At 36.0% G+C, this 16525-nt stretch overlaps 1 protein-coding gene across 1 annotated transcript in view; it reads right to left on the bottom strand.

Annotated features, from left to right (window-relative positions):
- Positions 1–16525, bottom strand: part of pold1 (polymerase (DNA directed), delta 1, catalytic subunit) — a 31452-nt gene that overhangs the window by 14781 nt on the left and 146 nt on the right. Inside the window, 11 exon segments of the mRNA NM_001039810.2 lie at positions 2906–3016; positions 3087–3227; positions 3807–3911; positions 5092–5258; positions 6221–6350; positions 9384–9498; positions 9587–9755; positions 10214–10339; positions 12623–12763; positions 12853–12966; positions 15243–15441. Coding sequence (NP_001034899.1) covers positions 2906–3016; positions 3087–3227; positions 3807–3911; positions 5092–5258; positions 6221–6350; positions 9384–9498; positions 9587–9755; positions 10214–10339; positions 12623–12763; positions 12853–12966; positions 15243–15429 — 1506 coding nt within the window. The 5' untranslated portion in view covers positions 15430–15441.

The following is a 16525-nucleotide window of genomic DNA, read 5'->3' on the forward strand; positions in this document are numbered from 1 at the left end:
CCATTTTGGCGGAAGTGACAAACTGCAAGCTTTACATGTATAAATCGGTTTTGCATTTTCTAAACGCAAATTTAATCATTGTTTTGGAGCACACTAGCTAATAGATATCTTAAAAACGTGCATCTAAAAATTTTTATTTTAATTTCACGGGATCTTTAATTCAAAATTCAGATTATCAGTTCATTCATTCAGATTAAGTACTGGCATAAAAGCAACATTATCAAAATCACCTCTTAAAAGCAACTTGACACTTCAAATGAAATGTATAAATGTATTTTGCTAAAACATCTGTGACCTGTAAGCAATTAAAAAATGTTATGTGATTAAATAATTGATTCAAGTGATTTTTGAAAAATGCTGATACATCCAGTAATGAATGATGCAAAGTCTTTATGAGGGAGTCAATAGCCCCTTTCACACATACAGACCTTTCCGGAAATTTACCATTTAAATTAATTTTCCGGAAAGGTCTGTATGTGTGAACAGGCCCTTTTTGAAAATAGTGGTAAATTCATTCCGGCTATTTTCCAGAAAGAGAAGTTGTAACATTACTAGTAATTTACCAGAATGCTGCTCTGTGAGAGCGCAGAAGAAATATTGCCGGAAAGAGCGAGTTCACATCTAGAACACGCTTATATGAGATGTCTACTCAGAACATTCAGACACAATCACCTTTGCACTCTTTATATAAAAGCATTTTTCCTGACAAATTTTGCTGCTAGATGTTAGTCAGATAACATTTCCATGTTCCTTCTTAATTTCAACTCTGGAAAAAAATTTCGATAAAATGCTAATGATGAAATGCTGTTTTTTTTACCTTCAAGCTCTGCTTCCTTCAGTTGCTTGACGTGTGTGCACGTGAAGCAGCCGGTGAGCACCAGCACACACACACACACATATTATGTACATCTCGATATGCGAAAGTGTTCCTCAATATGTTTTTATCGAAGTTGTTCACAATACTTATCCATCCACAGGGTTTGTAATGTAGTCAAATGTTTACAAATACAAGCGCAGCCGTTTAGAGGTCACTTTTGTTTAATGATGTCAGAATTTACTGGTATTTTGGAATGGTTGTGTAAACGGTCTTTTCTGGAAATATCTCGTAACGTTCTTGCCTGTGTAAACAGCACTTAACCGGTAAAGTCGTTGCAGTAATTTTCCGGATATTTACCGGTATCGCTTTGTGAAAAGGGCTATTGAATCATTGAATAAATCAAATGGAGATATGAAATATATTTGAATAAAGTATTATTCAATATTAAAATATTTTATGAAACATGCAAATGTGTTTATATACTGTATATATAGCATAAATGAATACACCCCATTTTAATAAATGAAGATATTTTTATAAATTTCCCAGGCTGTATACTTTGGTGCATTTGAACAAAGTCGATTTATCAAACAGACATTTTTTTAAATAGCATTTTAGTTACCAAACAGTTTTAGAAAAAGAAAGATTTAAAATTAATTTAAGTCAAATATTGCTAAATAAATTACAAACTACAAAATTTCAGCTTAAATTTGTGGTATTTTGGTTTCTCTCAATTTTTCCTTTTTTTTTTTTTTACATTGCTATGTAAGATTTTCCCTAACTTATAGATTAGGGAGTACAAATCTTTGGACCGTTATCGTAAGTGTTTTTGTTAGCTCCAGTACTGACTAATCAACTGTTAAAGCACACATACATTATTATAAAGTATCCCACAGAAAATATATTCATTTTAAAAGAGATCTACAAGAAGAACAGCAGAAAATCCCCAAATCCAGATGTGAAGAAACTTGTCGCATCTTTTTTAAGACTCATGACTGTACTAGATCAAAAGGAGGCTTCTACTAATTACTGAGCAAAGGGTCTGAATACTTAGGACAATGTGATATTTCGGTTTTTCTTTTTTAATAAACCTGCACAAATGTCAACAATTCTGTGTTTTTCTGTCAATATGGGGTAGTGATGGGAAGTTCGGATCATTTTACTGACTCGGATCTTTGAGTCTCGTTCATCAAGATGAACAAATCTTTTTTCGAGTCATTTCGTTCATTTGGTTCAATTTGTCAAAATATTATTAAAACGTTACGAATTGCTTCCAAACACAGCTCAAAAGGTTGATTGCACGACAAATAAGTCATAAATAGAATATAAGAAGGAGAAAATAATAACTCAATGTTTACCTGCTCTTTTCTCTATGAAGGTATTGTTGTCTCTTTGCTCAGCTCACCTCTTCATGTCTTTAAATGTCACGGGTTCATTTACGTTACACTGACAATCACATATAATCTTAACCAATGCACAGTATAAGCTGATTGGAGCCATGATCGTTCGTTCATCACGTGAGAGAATGACTCAAACCCAAGGACTTGAGAGATGAACGGTTCAATTCTTTTTCCGGTTCTAAACGTGTATGATTGGCCAGTGAGGAACGAGTGACATGACCCGATAGATGACTCGAGAGATGAACGGATTAATTCTTTTTCCGGCTCTAAGCGCGTATGATTGGCCCGTGAGGAACGAATGACTCAGACGCGATAGGGGACGAGAGGTGAGCGGATAAATTCTTTTTCCGGCTCTAAATGCATATGATTGGCTTCTGCTAATGTGATGAAGACTTGAAATTAACGATACCTGAACAAATGTGCGCACGCGCGGATGAACGAATCACTCCCTAAGAGGACTCATAGTTCCCGAGTCATATTGAAGATTTGTTCATAATGAACGAATCGTTCATGAACGACCCATCACTAATATGGGGTGCTGTGTGTACATTAATGAGGAAAATAATTATTGAACTTAAATGATTTTAGTAAATGGCTGCAATATAACAAAGAAAAAATTAAGGAGGTCTGAATGCTTTCTGCACCCACTGTGTGAGTGTATATAGGACAGAAATGTGATTGTCTGCACCTGTAGGTCTGTGATGATCGAATGCTGCACATCCTCCTTCTGCTCCTGCAGAAAATGGAAACTGACGGCGTTTAGTGTGTAAGAGCGCAGTTTGTAATCCCTGAGCAGCACCTGCAGAACACAGAAAAAACTGTAAGTCTTAGCATGAGCGGATCTGAAGGAAGTGAGTTTAGATGCGCACCTGCAGCAGGTCAAACTGCACACGTCCCTCCATATTGATGGTTTTGTTCTCTCTGCGGCCCATCTGCTTGCTCTGGAAGCTGGAGTCCTTCAGAACTGATTTACAGCCCCACACACGGCCCAGATACGGGAACATATTCACCTATGAAAACAGACATGAGTGGCCCAAGTACATCATTATTGATCAGCCTTCTCTGAAACTAAAACGCTTTAAGAGACCACTTCCAAGTCTTTATTAATTCGCTGGATTGGCTATTAATCAAATGAAGGGACTGATTAGTAGTTGCTTATTTTAAAGATGACCTACTATGTCCCTTTTAACAAAATGTAAAATAAGTCACTGAAATTCCTAGAGTGTGTATGTGAAGCTTCATCTCAAAACACCCCATAAACACAGGCCTTAGCCTTTGACCCTAACTGTGCTGTTTTTGTGACTGTTGCTTTAAATTCAAATGAGATTGTGCTCCTTTCAAAACAGGGCGGAGCTTTAAATGCGTTTAAACCTCTTATAAAAGTGATTTTTGCATAATAGGTCCCGTTTAAATAAAATTTAATAAATAAAACTTTTAATAAAGTGTCTTTAAAAATATTTTTCATGTACATTATTTATTTTCAGAAATTGTCAACTGCTCAATATAAAGTATTTAAAATTTAGACCCTAAATATTGGTGAAAAATAAGTCCTGTAATATGTACTGTTTTTGTGTAAAAGATAGAATTACCTTTAAGGTTGCAGCTCTGTTGAGGAGATATGGAAGGTCAAAGTTTTGGATATTGTAGCCAGTGATGATGTCAGGGTCCACAGTCCTCATGAACTCAGCCCAACTCTATTAATCACACATATACATTTTATTAATTATAAACACACACACAGGTCTGATTTTGTGAACTGTGCGGACATCCCATAGGTTTCCATTTATTTTATACCGTACAAACTGCCTTTTCTATCGCCCTATCTTTAAACCCAAAAAAAAAAAAAATAGGAAAATTAAAATAAAATAATAATAAACTCTTTCTGTATTTTCAAGTCGTTTGGAAAAAATAGGGATGTGTCCTCATAAGTCACCTTCAATACCTGTCGCATAACCATGTCATTATATAAGCTTGTGTCCTGACAAGTCACAAAAACATGAGTCAAGCACTAAAGGTTTTTTTTTTTGTTATCTCCATCTGTATTTTCATTAAAGACAAATTTTCTTTTAAAGGTAACATTATTTTGAAAGTTGGAAAAAATACTGATGATTTCATATTAAATCAGGACAAAAAGTTAATTTCAAAGCATTCTCCTGTGTATTTTCTGTAAAAGTTAAAACAGCTTTAAATTTTCATTCACCCATACAAACTTTTAACTCACTCCTCCTTAGTCCATCAAGGAAAAGCAGCTTTATAGTATAAAGTGAATGTAAGTTTAAATTAAAGCAACACTGACACTGTTTCCCACATAATAAATACATATATTAATATAAATATTACCCAAAAGTGAAGTGATTTATACTTTTCTCAGTTGCAGATGCTTTCTTAACTGCTGTTTTCTCTCTCTATATTTTTGGTCTTGTTTATTTTATTATCGCATATTTACATGTAAATCCATACATGGCTCTCAATCTGTCAATGATTTACTTCAGAAAATACATTTCCAACTTATTTTTACACCTAAACAAAACAATTAAAGAATGATGATTACATCATAGCCTTAAAGGCATGGTTCACCCCAAAATTAAAATTACCTCAAAATTTACTCTCCCTCAAGTGCTTTTAAACCTTGATGAGATTCTTTCTTCAGTTGAATGCAAAATATGATAAAGAAGGTTGGTAGCAATTTACTTACCAATTTAAATACCATGGAAGTCAATGAGTGGCATTTTTTGAAACTATCTCCTTTTGTGTCCAACAGAAGAAAGAAACACAAACTGGTTTGGAACAAGTAAAGGGTGAGTAAATGATGAATTTTCATTTTTGGATGAACTGTCCCTTTAAGAGTAGCAGTGAGAATCTGTGATGGTGCACCTGCAGCATTAGTTTCTCCTGGGTGAAGCAGAGAATCTGAGAGCCCACTATACTGGCACAGCTCTGCAAGGTGAAGACTGTCCGAATAAACGGTTCCTTCTCTCCCTGACGCTGCACCATAGAGGCGATCTGAATCACAGGGTCGACCTCCGGCTCCGGAAACACACCTGGAACACACAGTCATGATTACATGATTATAAAACACAAGGGTGGCACGGTGGCTCAGTGGTCAGCACTGTAGCCAAACAGCAAGAAGGTTGCTGATTTAAGCCCCGGCTGGGTCAGATGGCATTTCTGTGTGGAGTTTGCATGTTCTCCCTATGTTCACGTGGGTTTCCTCCGGGTGCTCTGGTTTCCCCCACAGTCAAAAGACATGTGCTGTAAGTGAATTGGGTAAATAAAATTGTCCGTAGTGTATGTGTGTGTGTGTGTGAATAAGTGTATTAGTGTTTCCCAATACTGGGTTGCAGCTGGAAGGGTATTCGCTGCATAAAACATATGCTAGAATAGTTGGCGGTTCATTCCGCTGTGGCAACCCCTAATAAAGACGGGACTAAGCTAAAGAGGAATGAATGAATAATAAGACATAATACTAAATTAGGACTAAATTAGGACTGCACAATATATGGTTTCAGTTTTAGCATATGTGTATATATATATATATATATATATATATATATATATATATATATATATATATATATATATATATGTGTGTGTATTTTATATATATATATATATATATATATATATATATATATATGTACGTATTTTATATATATATATATATTTTATATATATATATATATATATATATATATATATATATATATATATGTATTTTATATATATATATATGTATTTTATATATATATATATATATATATGTATTTTATATATATATATATGTATTTTATATATATATATATATATATATATATGTATTTTATATATATATGTATTTTATATATATATATATATATATATATATATATATATATATATATATATATATATATGTATTTTATGTATATACATACAGAGATTTACTACACTTACTTGTCTGGTACTTAAGAACTGATCCAAACAATTCTAGCAGAAATATTGAGCTAATACTACACTAACACACCTTTTCTGCCAGCACACTCGATATCAAAGCTGAGGACTCTGAGTGGAGCGATTCTCTGCCATTCTCCTTCAGCGGGATGACTGATCAGACTGTCCCACGCCACGTCCACCTCATACTGACACAAGGAAACCTGAGAGACAGACAAATCAAACACACAACAGGTGATTACCAGGTCAATGTTGTACACTACCACTGTATTAGGAGGCGCCACGCTCCCAAAATGGTATCCCCTCACCCTCTTTGAAAGGTCAAGCTATTTCATTTTATTGTCTTAATATAGCGCTAAATCATATCATAAAGAACATAAATCATTTAAAAGTTCCTTTTTACAGAATTAAAGCATAACCCATGGAGCTGGATTAGCTGGCTAGCCAGTTAGGATTTAGTTTAGTTTGCACATGTGTTTTAAGTCCAGTTTCTCAACCACGTTCCTGGGGTCCACCAACACAGCATGTTTTGGATGTCTCCTTTGTCACACCGACTTCAGGACTTTCAGTCTATGCTATGATTAGCTGATGATCTGAATCAGGTGTGTTTGGTTAAAAAGACATGGTAAATGTGCAGAGCTGGTGGGCCCCCAGGAATGTGGTTAAGACACTGTTTTAGGCCCCGTTTACACTAGTGCGTTTTAGTTTTAAAACGGCGTTTTAGAATGAAAACGATCCGCGTCCACACTCGCGTTTTACCCAGCGTTTCTGAACTGCTCTCCGTCCACACCAAAATGCTGAAAAAGCACATCACGTGACCACACACACACTCTCAGGCAAGCGCTGCAGCCAAACTACCCAGATGAGAGCTGTGCTAGTCGAACTTCTCATCAAGCATCTCCCGCTGGATCTAATCTCACTATATTTATTAAACGTGATATTTCATTCATCTTGTTGTCTTTATCTAACGACATATTCCCTGACATTGGAATCTATTACTTGTTCTCAGGTAACGTGTTTTGGCTGAGCGCAAAGATAAGTTAATGATTAATGTAAGCACGTACATTCTGTATATTGACTGATCGCTTGCCTTTATTTCCTATAATGTATAAACTTATTGTATGTTATACTTTTATAATGGCCATTATCGATTATCAAAACTGATATTCAGCAAAAGAGAGGCTGTGTTTCGTATTTTCACTAAAATTGAAAGGAGACAGTTGTTATAGGCTCCGTTTTGTTATAGATATGCACACAGTGAAGATGACGCTCATATATGCAGCACGGCGCCTCAACATTTCTGCTGTCTGTTTAGTTGTTAATATTAAAATGAAAATAGGCAGTTCCTTAAATCATGTTTACATTTTATTGTTGAGAAAGTGAAACAACGTAGCCAGGGTGATGTGAATGAAGTTATAAAGTACTCTGTTCTCTTTGAAGATTTACCCGTGTCCTCAGTATGGTCTGTTTTCCATATCAAACTGAGAAGAAGAGACTGCAGCCTTGATCAAACTTGCGAAGTCTGAACTTACACAGAGAAGATGCAGGACTGTACTGTGTGTGTTAGGCTACTTAATATTGAGGAAAAGCCCCAATCAGAGAGGCGAATGTCAGTAGCCCCGCCTCCGTTTTCAGATGTCTCCGTTTTCCATCATCCACACTGAGACGGAGCAGCAGCGTTTCAGAATGAAAACGACCTCTCCAGCGTTTTCGAAACGCTCCGTTTTGGCGCTCGAGAACTCCGGCGTAGTGTGGACGGATGGCGTAACCGTAGCAAAACTTATGCGTTTTCAAACTAAAACGCATTAGTGTAAACGGGGCCTTAGATAACATGAATTACCAGTGTTTACCTAAAACAGTGTTTCTCAACCATGTTCTAGGAGGCCCACCAGCTCTGCACATTTACCATGTCTTCTTAACCAAACACACTTGATTCGGCTTGGCTTTAATTACTCGTTGTTGCCATAGTATTATGGAGCAGCTGAGCCAAGATGAGATACCTTCATGGAACCTAACCCCAGAAGTGGTGCCAACTAAACTGAAACTTAACTGGCTAGAAAGCTAACTGGCTTCATGGTAAAGGCCCCAGGTCTACAATTTTTTTATAAGTTATTTGCAAATTTATAATAATTTATTATTATTAATTTATTTATTTTACTTTATTATCAAATTATTTATTTGTTATTTTATCAAACAATCAAAACGGCCTCATGTTATTTATCTTATTTGCAAGATGGCATGTCATTTTTGTCTACTGTATATGATAAAATTCTGCTCCAATGCACGCCGCTTCCACAAGTGAGATGTGCACTGCGTCATAAAATAAGTTGTGTCCACCAGATGGAAATCAGAAGAAATATTTGATACATCAGACTTTTAATAGTCCATTTCATTTATAGTGAGAATACAGAATAAAAAAAGCAGCTCAGCTTTCATTAAGACTGATTTGTACTTCTGCTCGTATGCTCCGGCGCAGCCTGTGCATGGTCACATAGGCCTTGCCGTGGCTGCCGCTGACATGCACCTCTCCAAAAATGTTGTGATTGCAAACTTTGTTATTGGTCGACTTGACAGCTGTGACCAGCGTGGGCGGTGCTGAGAGCCACGAGCCCAATGGAGCGATTGTTACCAAGTGTTGAGTCCCGTGAAGGAGCTCCAGATGAAGAATTTTGTTTTGTGTTTACCTTATGATTTAAAGTTGTTGCATGTCTGCCGGTTCCCTCCTCTGAATGAGCAAGTTTTAGCTACTTGTAGCGTTCAGAAAATAGAAAAAAAAAACACCCGCGAAGAAACTCGACACATAAAAACATAAAAACCTACTGCCGGCTAGTGTCTCGGAAGTGTTATTGCAGAGCAACACAACAGCGAGCAGAATTATAAATACACAACTAATACAAGACTACGTGCAAGGCATGCCTCGTCGGTCACTCCAATCACTTAATGCAGAAGTATAAATCAGCCTTAATATAGAAATTTGCTAAACAAATGCAAAGTAATTAAATTCATTAATAATAATCAAGACTAGTACAGATAAGAATCCATATAAATAATTTAGTGCTCGAAATTTCCCAGTAATTTGCCTATAGAGACAGCAAACATTGCTGCCAATTTTAAGGAAAGACGCCATAAAATCTTTCATTTTTGGTAGCAAGAAACTCCCCCTATAGGTGTAAACCTACGAGAAACACTTTAATCGATTACTCAAACACCAAAAGTGATTAAATTCTCTTTTTTACCTTTCCCGGATATTTAGAGTCAGTCTGTCCTTCCCTCCTCTCCTCCCTCAGCTGGTATTTCCCTTTAGGAAGCTCAATCCAGCAGCAACCAACCACATTGCTGTCTACCATGAACCTGTCGTCACATGCACGTAGAATAAATAGGAATAAAAAGCACAAAACCAATCACACATCATGAGCAGAAATATGAAATAAACACAAACCTGATCTCGAAGTCGATGTTTGCTTCAAAGGCCTGGTAGCTCTGAGTGGCGAAGTTGGCAAATTTAAAACCCTGCTCCAGGAGACGCTTCGCTGGGGCGACCAGACGTGGCATGGCCATGGTGATGCGCAGGAAGTCATGAGGTTTGTTTCCATGGTAATTATACATACCTAAAAAAAAAAAAAACACGAAAGACGGATTCATTCAGAATTAATAACATAAACATAAACAAAGGGTAAGTAAAAACTTGAATGAAGTTACAAAACAACCGCTTTATTTTAGCTTCCCATTCATCAAAGGACTTTTAGGCAGCACTTTCACTTTCAAATTTGATAATTAGAAAAAAAAAATATGTATAACTCAAGCAACATCAGTTTACTAGAATGATTTCTGAAAGTTGGTGTGCCACTGAACTTTAGAGTCACAATGCTGAGTATTCAGCTCTAAACCACATAAACAAATTACAATTTAAAATCTATTCAAATAGAAACTGTTTAATTATTGTGATATGTGATGACACTTCATTTACTGCATTTTTGATCAAATAAAGGCAATTGGGATCATGAAACTTAATTTGCACAACAGAAAACCCAACCACAGAGCACAAATTTACATCAAGCTTGCTTACTTTCTTTCTTGGTGATGTCCACTGCCAGCACAGTGACTGCTATGTTGTCTTTATTGGAGCGCATGTCCTTCAACACCACAGAATTCAGCTCTCTCTGAAAGTCAGCCAAGTGTGCATTCGTAAACCCTGAGACGAAGAGAGACAGAGAGAGAGTTTAGTATCCTACTAGCGGCACAATACATTGATGCCGATCACAACAAGAGGAGACCAATGAAAACCTTAGTGATGTACTTAGGTGTGCATCACACTAGGCTATTCGAAGCACAATTCCTGGTTCCTTTGACAAGTGTGAGTGTCCTGGCCCAGCTGGAAGATGTGTGACTGAGCGCGGTTCGGTTAGGCTTTGGTGCAGTACGCTTGTAAAGTGAGTGCAAAGCGCACCTGAGTGTGAAACTGAAGACACAACGTCCCTTTTAAGAGACTGTTTCATGTGGATTTATTAATCATTCTTACTGTTCAATTAACGCAAACTTTCATAGTTTATAAAAGACACAAACACTTCATTGCACAATTTCCTATTACGTGCAGCACAAGGACTTTTATAAAAATTTATGAGCGTCAAAAGCTGTGGATCTGTTCAGCAAAATATTTGACTGTGTATTACTGTATCCCGATCAACCAAAAATAATACAAAACAATATAACTAAAGCAGTCTTCACTGTGCCGAGCGAGAGCGAATCTGCTTGTGTTAAGCTGAACAGTCGCATCATCGATGATGCAAGCGTGCTCCAGCCAATGTGAGTGCAGACCATCGGGGGAGAGGGGACAAGTGCGCTTCGGCACGGTTCGATGCAACTGTACCTAGAGTGAGTGCGCCCTTATACACAAACAAACAAACAAACACACACACACACAGAATTAAAATGCTGTCTGATAAATAAACTGTTTATTATTATTACTTATTTATCCTAAATTGTTATGATTGTTAAACATACTGGGAACTATTTATTTATTATCACCACTACTATCATTTGGTTTCATATGTTCTATTTAATATAAACGTTGCAAATGTTTTGGCAATACATATATAACATTTGCAATGCCAATGAAGCAAGTTTGAATTTTAATTTGAGAGAGATAATTAAGTTCCATTAAGTTCACCTTTTTTTATTTGTTTGTTTTTTAATTAAAAAACAATTAAAAACATTTTATTTTTAAAACAAACTCATGATTATACTTTATTCCCCATATTTCTGTAGTTTGTGGCAATTAATCTACCAGCTTTATTGTATGCCAACTATGCTCTCAAACGAAAGGCTACAAGCCCCAAAAAACTAAGATATAAGACTTTTGCCCTATTGTTTTTGACTTGTCTTTCAAACTTCACCTGAGAGAAAATTAACTTTTTTTTTTTCAAACTATAGACACTACCTGACAAAAGTCTTGTCATCTATGTAAGTTTTAGGAACAACAAATAATAACTTGACATCTAGTTGATCATTTGTTATCAGAAGTGGCTCATATGAAAGGCAAGGGCCTCTAGATTACACTTACTTTAGCCAAATAAAATATGATCATGCCTTGATTTTTAATTGACTGTAAGGTCTGACTTTGCTAAGGCAAAAGTCTTGTCACTGAACAGAAATAATGTAGAGTATAGAATATAAAGTCATGCTGCAGTGGAAAAAGAATTAATATTGTGTATGACCCCCATGAGCTTGGAGGACTGCATCCATACATCTCTGCAGTGACTCAAATCTCTTATTAATAAAGTCATCTGGAATGGCAAAGAAAGCATTCTTGCAGGACTCCCAGAGTTCATCAAGATTCTTTGGATTTTTCTCCAATGCTTTCTTCATCTTACCCCAGACATGCCAAATAATGTTCATATCTGGTGACTGGGCTGGCCAATCCTAAAGCGCCTTGACTTACTTCGCTTTCAGGGGCTTTGATGTGGAGGTTGAAGTATGAGAAGGAGCGCTATCCTAATGAAGAATTTGCCCTCTCCTGTGGTTTGTAATGTAATGGGCAGCACAAATGTCTTGATATCTCAGGCTGTTGGTTTTGCCATCCACTCTGCAGATCTCTTGCACGCCTCCATACTGAATGTAACCCCAAACCATGATTTTTCCTTCATGAAACTTGACTGATTTGTGTGAGAATTTTGGGTCTATGTGGGTTCCAATGGGTCTTCTGCAGTATTTGTGATGATTGGAATGCAGCTCAACAGATGATTCATCAGAAAAATAGACCTTCTTCCTCTTTTCAAAATGATCAACAAGAAGTCAAGTTATTATTTTTTGATCTTACAACTGGGATCGACAAAAAGACTTTTGTCAGGTTGTGTATTTAGGCCCAAAAGTAAACATTAAAAAAAGAGATCTTGATAGAGAGACAGAGACATTGAGTAATAATGAACAATGTGCTTAATACATCTTAATGGCACCGAATAGTTCTCTGGTAGCTTACCGTTAGGGGCAGGAACATAGAAATATGGGGCGAATCCATGAATATGGCAACACACACTATTCCCATTGTCGGTCACACCAAACATGCGCACTATGGGCACTTTGCCCTGAACCTGCCCAGGCATTCCTGCTACCGCCGCTCCTAAACAGAGGAAAAAAGGCACATTGAGGGCCAGATCTGAATGGACATATACATGTATATACTGTATGTGTATTGAAAATGCACATTACCCAAGTAGTAATCCAGGTCTATCTGCTGGAAGATGAGCGTGTCTGATTTTGGATGAAGAGGCGAAGCATGAGGCCTTTTCCAGCGTGGATTCAGATCAGTGGAGAATAAATCACCTGAGCAAAAGACGGTAGGTCAGACTGACGTCAAGGGTCACGGGACAAATTAGGCAGTGCTCAAAAATCACCCCTGAACTCTATTACATTAGTCCACTTGTATAGTAAACTTGACAAATAAGTGAAATGAATAAAGAAAAAAATTGCAATTTAGAAGTAGGTAAACACGGTATACATTAGGGGTGTAACGAATTACAGTTGATCACAACCCACAGTTTGGAAAGCATGTGTACAGAAATCGCCTCCTGCGTCCTTCAAATCACGTGTATGAAAGCATTTTGGCTTCCCTGTAAAATATAATGATGATGGAAAAAGTTGTGGTGGGACCTAAACGCTTTCTTAGGATATTAATAAAAGGTGTTTTCTGTCACTGTTTGTTTAGCCAGCATTAATGCATTCAGTGTAAAGCTGCACCATTAAACATTAAAAGATTGTGATCTCAATTCAAACCTGCGCAACATGAATGATAAATGATAATGATTTGCAAATTTTTATTAATTCTTCAAATTAATATTTAATTGTCCATAATATCCGTAATCCAAGAGCAAAATTACATTAAATTTGCAGTAAACGTAAATATGTAAGGTTGTTAAATATGATACGCCATAACTTTCCACATTTGTTATGGGTTGCAGGCTTTACACATTCATGAGTCAAGAACATTTATCAGTTTTACAGCGGATTAATTGGCGTAATAACTGGTTGTTTAAATTAATTCTGCATCAAAAAAGCATTTTAATATTGGTGAAGGTGTCTGAAAATTTTGCAAAGCAGCAAATTATCGTCATAGGCTATTATCTGTCTAAACATTGGAATGACTGCATAAATTATTATTCCTTTTAAAAAACAAACACAACTAGTAATTGTTCTGTACTAAAGCTGGATCGGTACCTTAAAATAATATGTGTTTGTATCCAAAAGGTCCATGTTGATAAATGTTCTCTTTGACCCCGTTGAGGAGAACCACCCCGTGACAGTTTTTGTACTTTTATTTCGGAGTGTAGAACGCATAAGTTTATTTTCATAATGTTTTAAACTTACAATTAACTTATATCGATAATTAAAAATATCGGTACATACTTTCAGTATTAGCTTTGCTTGAAAGGAGCCGATCTAATCCTGTTTATGTGAAATAAACCTACTCCTGATGTAATTGTCAATAAACAAATCCAGTTAATTGAGTAATCCACGTACGAAGAACAGACCCCTGTTCATAGTTCAAATATAAACACTGATGTTTATGGTAAAGATCAAAATCTGATGGAACTTGACTCTAGTGAATGTTTAACTACATTAATTATTAGTAATTACATTGTTTAACCAAGAGGTGGCGACAACCATCCATCAAAATGATGTCACTGAATAGGTTTTCCAAAATTATTCCACTAAACTTGAAACATAAAGTTTTATGTGTAAATTGTTGAATCGTTAATTTGTAATAAATATGATCTGTTGTACAAGATGTTAGATTTCTATATTTACCGTTATCCGCACAACAACAGTAGCAAAGATAATTTTTCGTATCGTCTTGATTTTTTTTTAAATTACAATTACAGACTCTATATAATGTTTGTGAAACCAATGGTTTTTGCAGTAATATTTTTGTATAAATAAAAAGCAAATGACATTTGTCTCCTCCCTTTTTTGCTGATCCAGAAAATGGTTCAATCCGTGACTCAAAAACCGTAGTGTGACCCAGACTGTGAGATTTGTGATCCGTTATACCACTAGTATTCATATATTTGCATATAAAAGTATTTACGCGTATGTACACAGACATAAATATATACACAAAATATTTGCAATAGAGCTTGGTAACATCTACGACATGGCGAGTTGCGGTCAAAATACAAACGCGGGAGCGCTCAATGTAAACAGAAGCAAAATCACAACAAAAACCAACTGTCTTATAGTAATATCTTTTTAGAAACACCTCACAAACACTCAGAATAAAATGGACTAATATGTATATACCTCCACAAATGCTCTTTGTCTGTCTGAGCACCTGATAATATGAATTTCATAACATTTTGTCTCCAGCGGTGAAGTTTAACTGGAGAAGCAGACCGCGGATGTGAAGGAGGCGGATCCAGAGCAGATCAAATTAATAAGTAATAATGATAATTATTATTATTATTACATCTTTATAATTTATTAATAATATAAATAATTCTTGTTAACTTCCAATCACAACTGTATTTGATCTAGCAACAACCTTAAGACACATTCCAGAGCTCTATAAATCAAATTAAAAACAAGGCAGAAGACATACTCACCTACTGGGATGACGTCATGACCAGCTTGCCCCTCCCCTGACTCCACCTCCATGTCCATTTCATCAAATAATGCAAGTTCCTCTTCAAACTGGGAGGGGCTATCCTCCCACTCTGTGCTAGGCTTGCCTTTTTTGGCCTGTGAAGCCCCGCCCATTGCAGGGCCCCCATTGCGCCTTTTAAAATCCATTTTTAAGCAGCTCTGCAATAACAATAATCATAACAATAATAACGATAATCACTTCATAGACCATTTTGAGGGATGTAAACAAAAACAACGGTCCTAACATATTTCTTGTGTGACATTTTTAATTTCTATATCCTCTGAAAATCCAAAAAGAGCCACATATTGATAAACAAGGTTATGATAGCTGTTTTGACAATAAGTTATAATTGAATTGCCTCTTGTTAGAGTTATGAAAGTTTAATAACAAGCAGGAAATGTTCATGGGCCAATGGCATGACCACATTGAAATAGTCTATATACAAATTCATCGCTAAAAATCACTTAAAACGTCCAGAATGTTTATAAACTTACAAGGAATTGATCTGTCAATTGATTTTTTTTTGGAATACAGAGTATGCTCTACAAAGTTTATGATTAACAGGACATGATGGAAAGATATAAAGTGAATATAACATGTCAGACGGTTAAGCATCTCAGCTCAACGTCCTATAATAACCAAAAAATAACATTAAGATTGAGGGCGTGGCAGCTCTACAAATATTTGCATAAAAGGGCGGAGTTAAACAGTAGTAATGTTGTCATTTAAAATGAGCCGTTTACTGTTTTCTCATGCGGCTCCGAGTAAGTTACAACGTTAAAGTTTTAAGAAAACAATAATCATTTGGAAATCGTAATCTTTAATATTAATTTTACGAATTATAAACTCAGTTAAATGTTTCTGATTTTTACTTTTGATTGAAGTTATTTCGAGTCTTTAGGTTGAATCGATCCTTATTGAAAATCAATAAGCAGCAATATTTCGTTTAAAAACAAAGTAATGTAACGTCAGAGAAAGTAACAATTAACTTTGGCAGACTCGTACAGTAATTACATGAGACTCGTAATTCAGCAAAACAAACGAAATCATTAGTTATGCAGCAATCTTTGGATCGTATAAACAGAATTCAGGTTCACGACGTTCACTTTGAGAATGTGCATTACACATGAGTCATGACACTAGGCAAACTGGACAAACAAGCAACTTAGCACAACATGTTAGCACGATGAAAATATGAAAGTGAGGCGCCAAATTCATGCAGCGTCATAAAAAAGTGGAAAG

This window comes from Danio rerio, chromosome 3 (assembly GCF_049306965.1).
Source record: "Danio rerio strain Tuebingen ecotype United States chromosome 3, GRCz12tu, whole genome shotgun sequence".
In the NCBI taxonomy this organism is placed as follows: domain Eukaryota; kingdom Metazoa; phylum Chordata; class Actinopteri; order Cypriniformes; family Danionidae; genus Danio; species Danio rerio.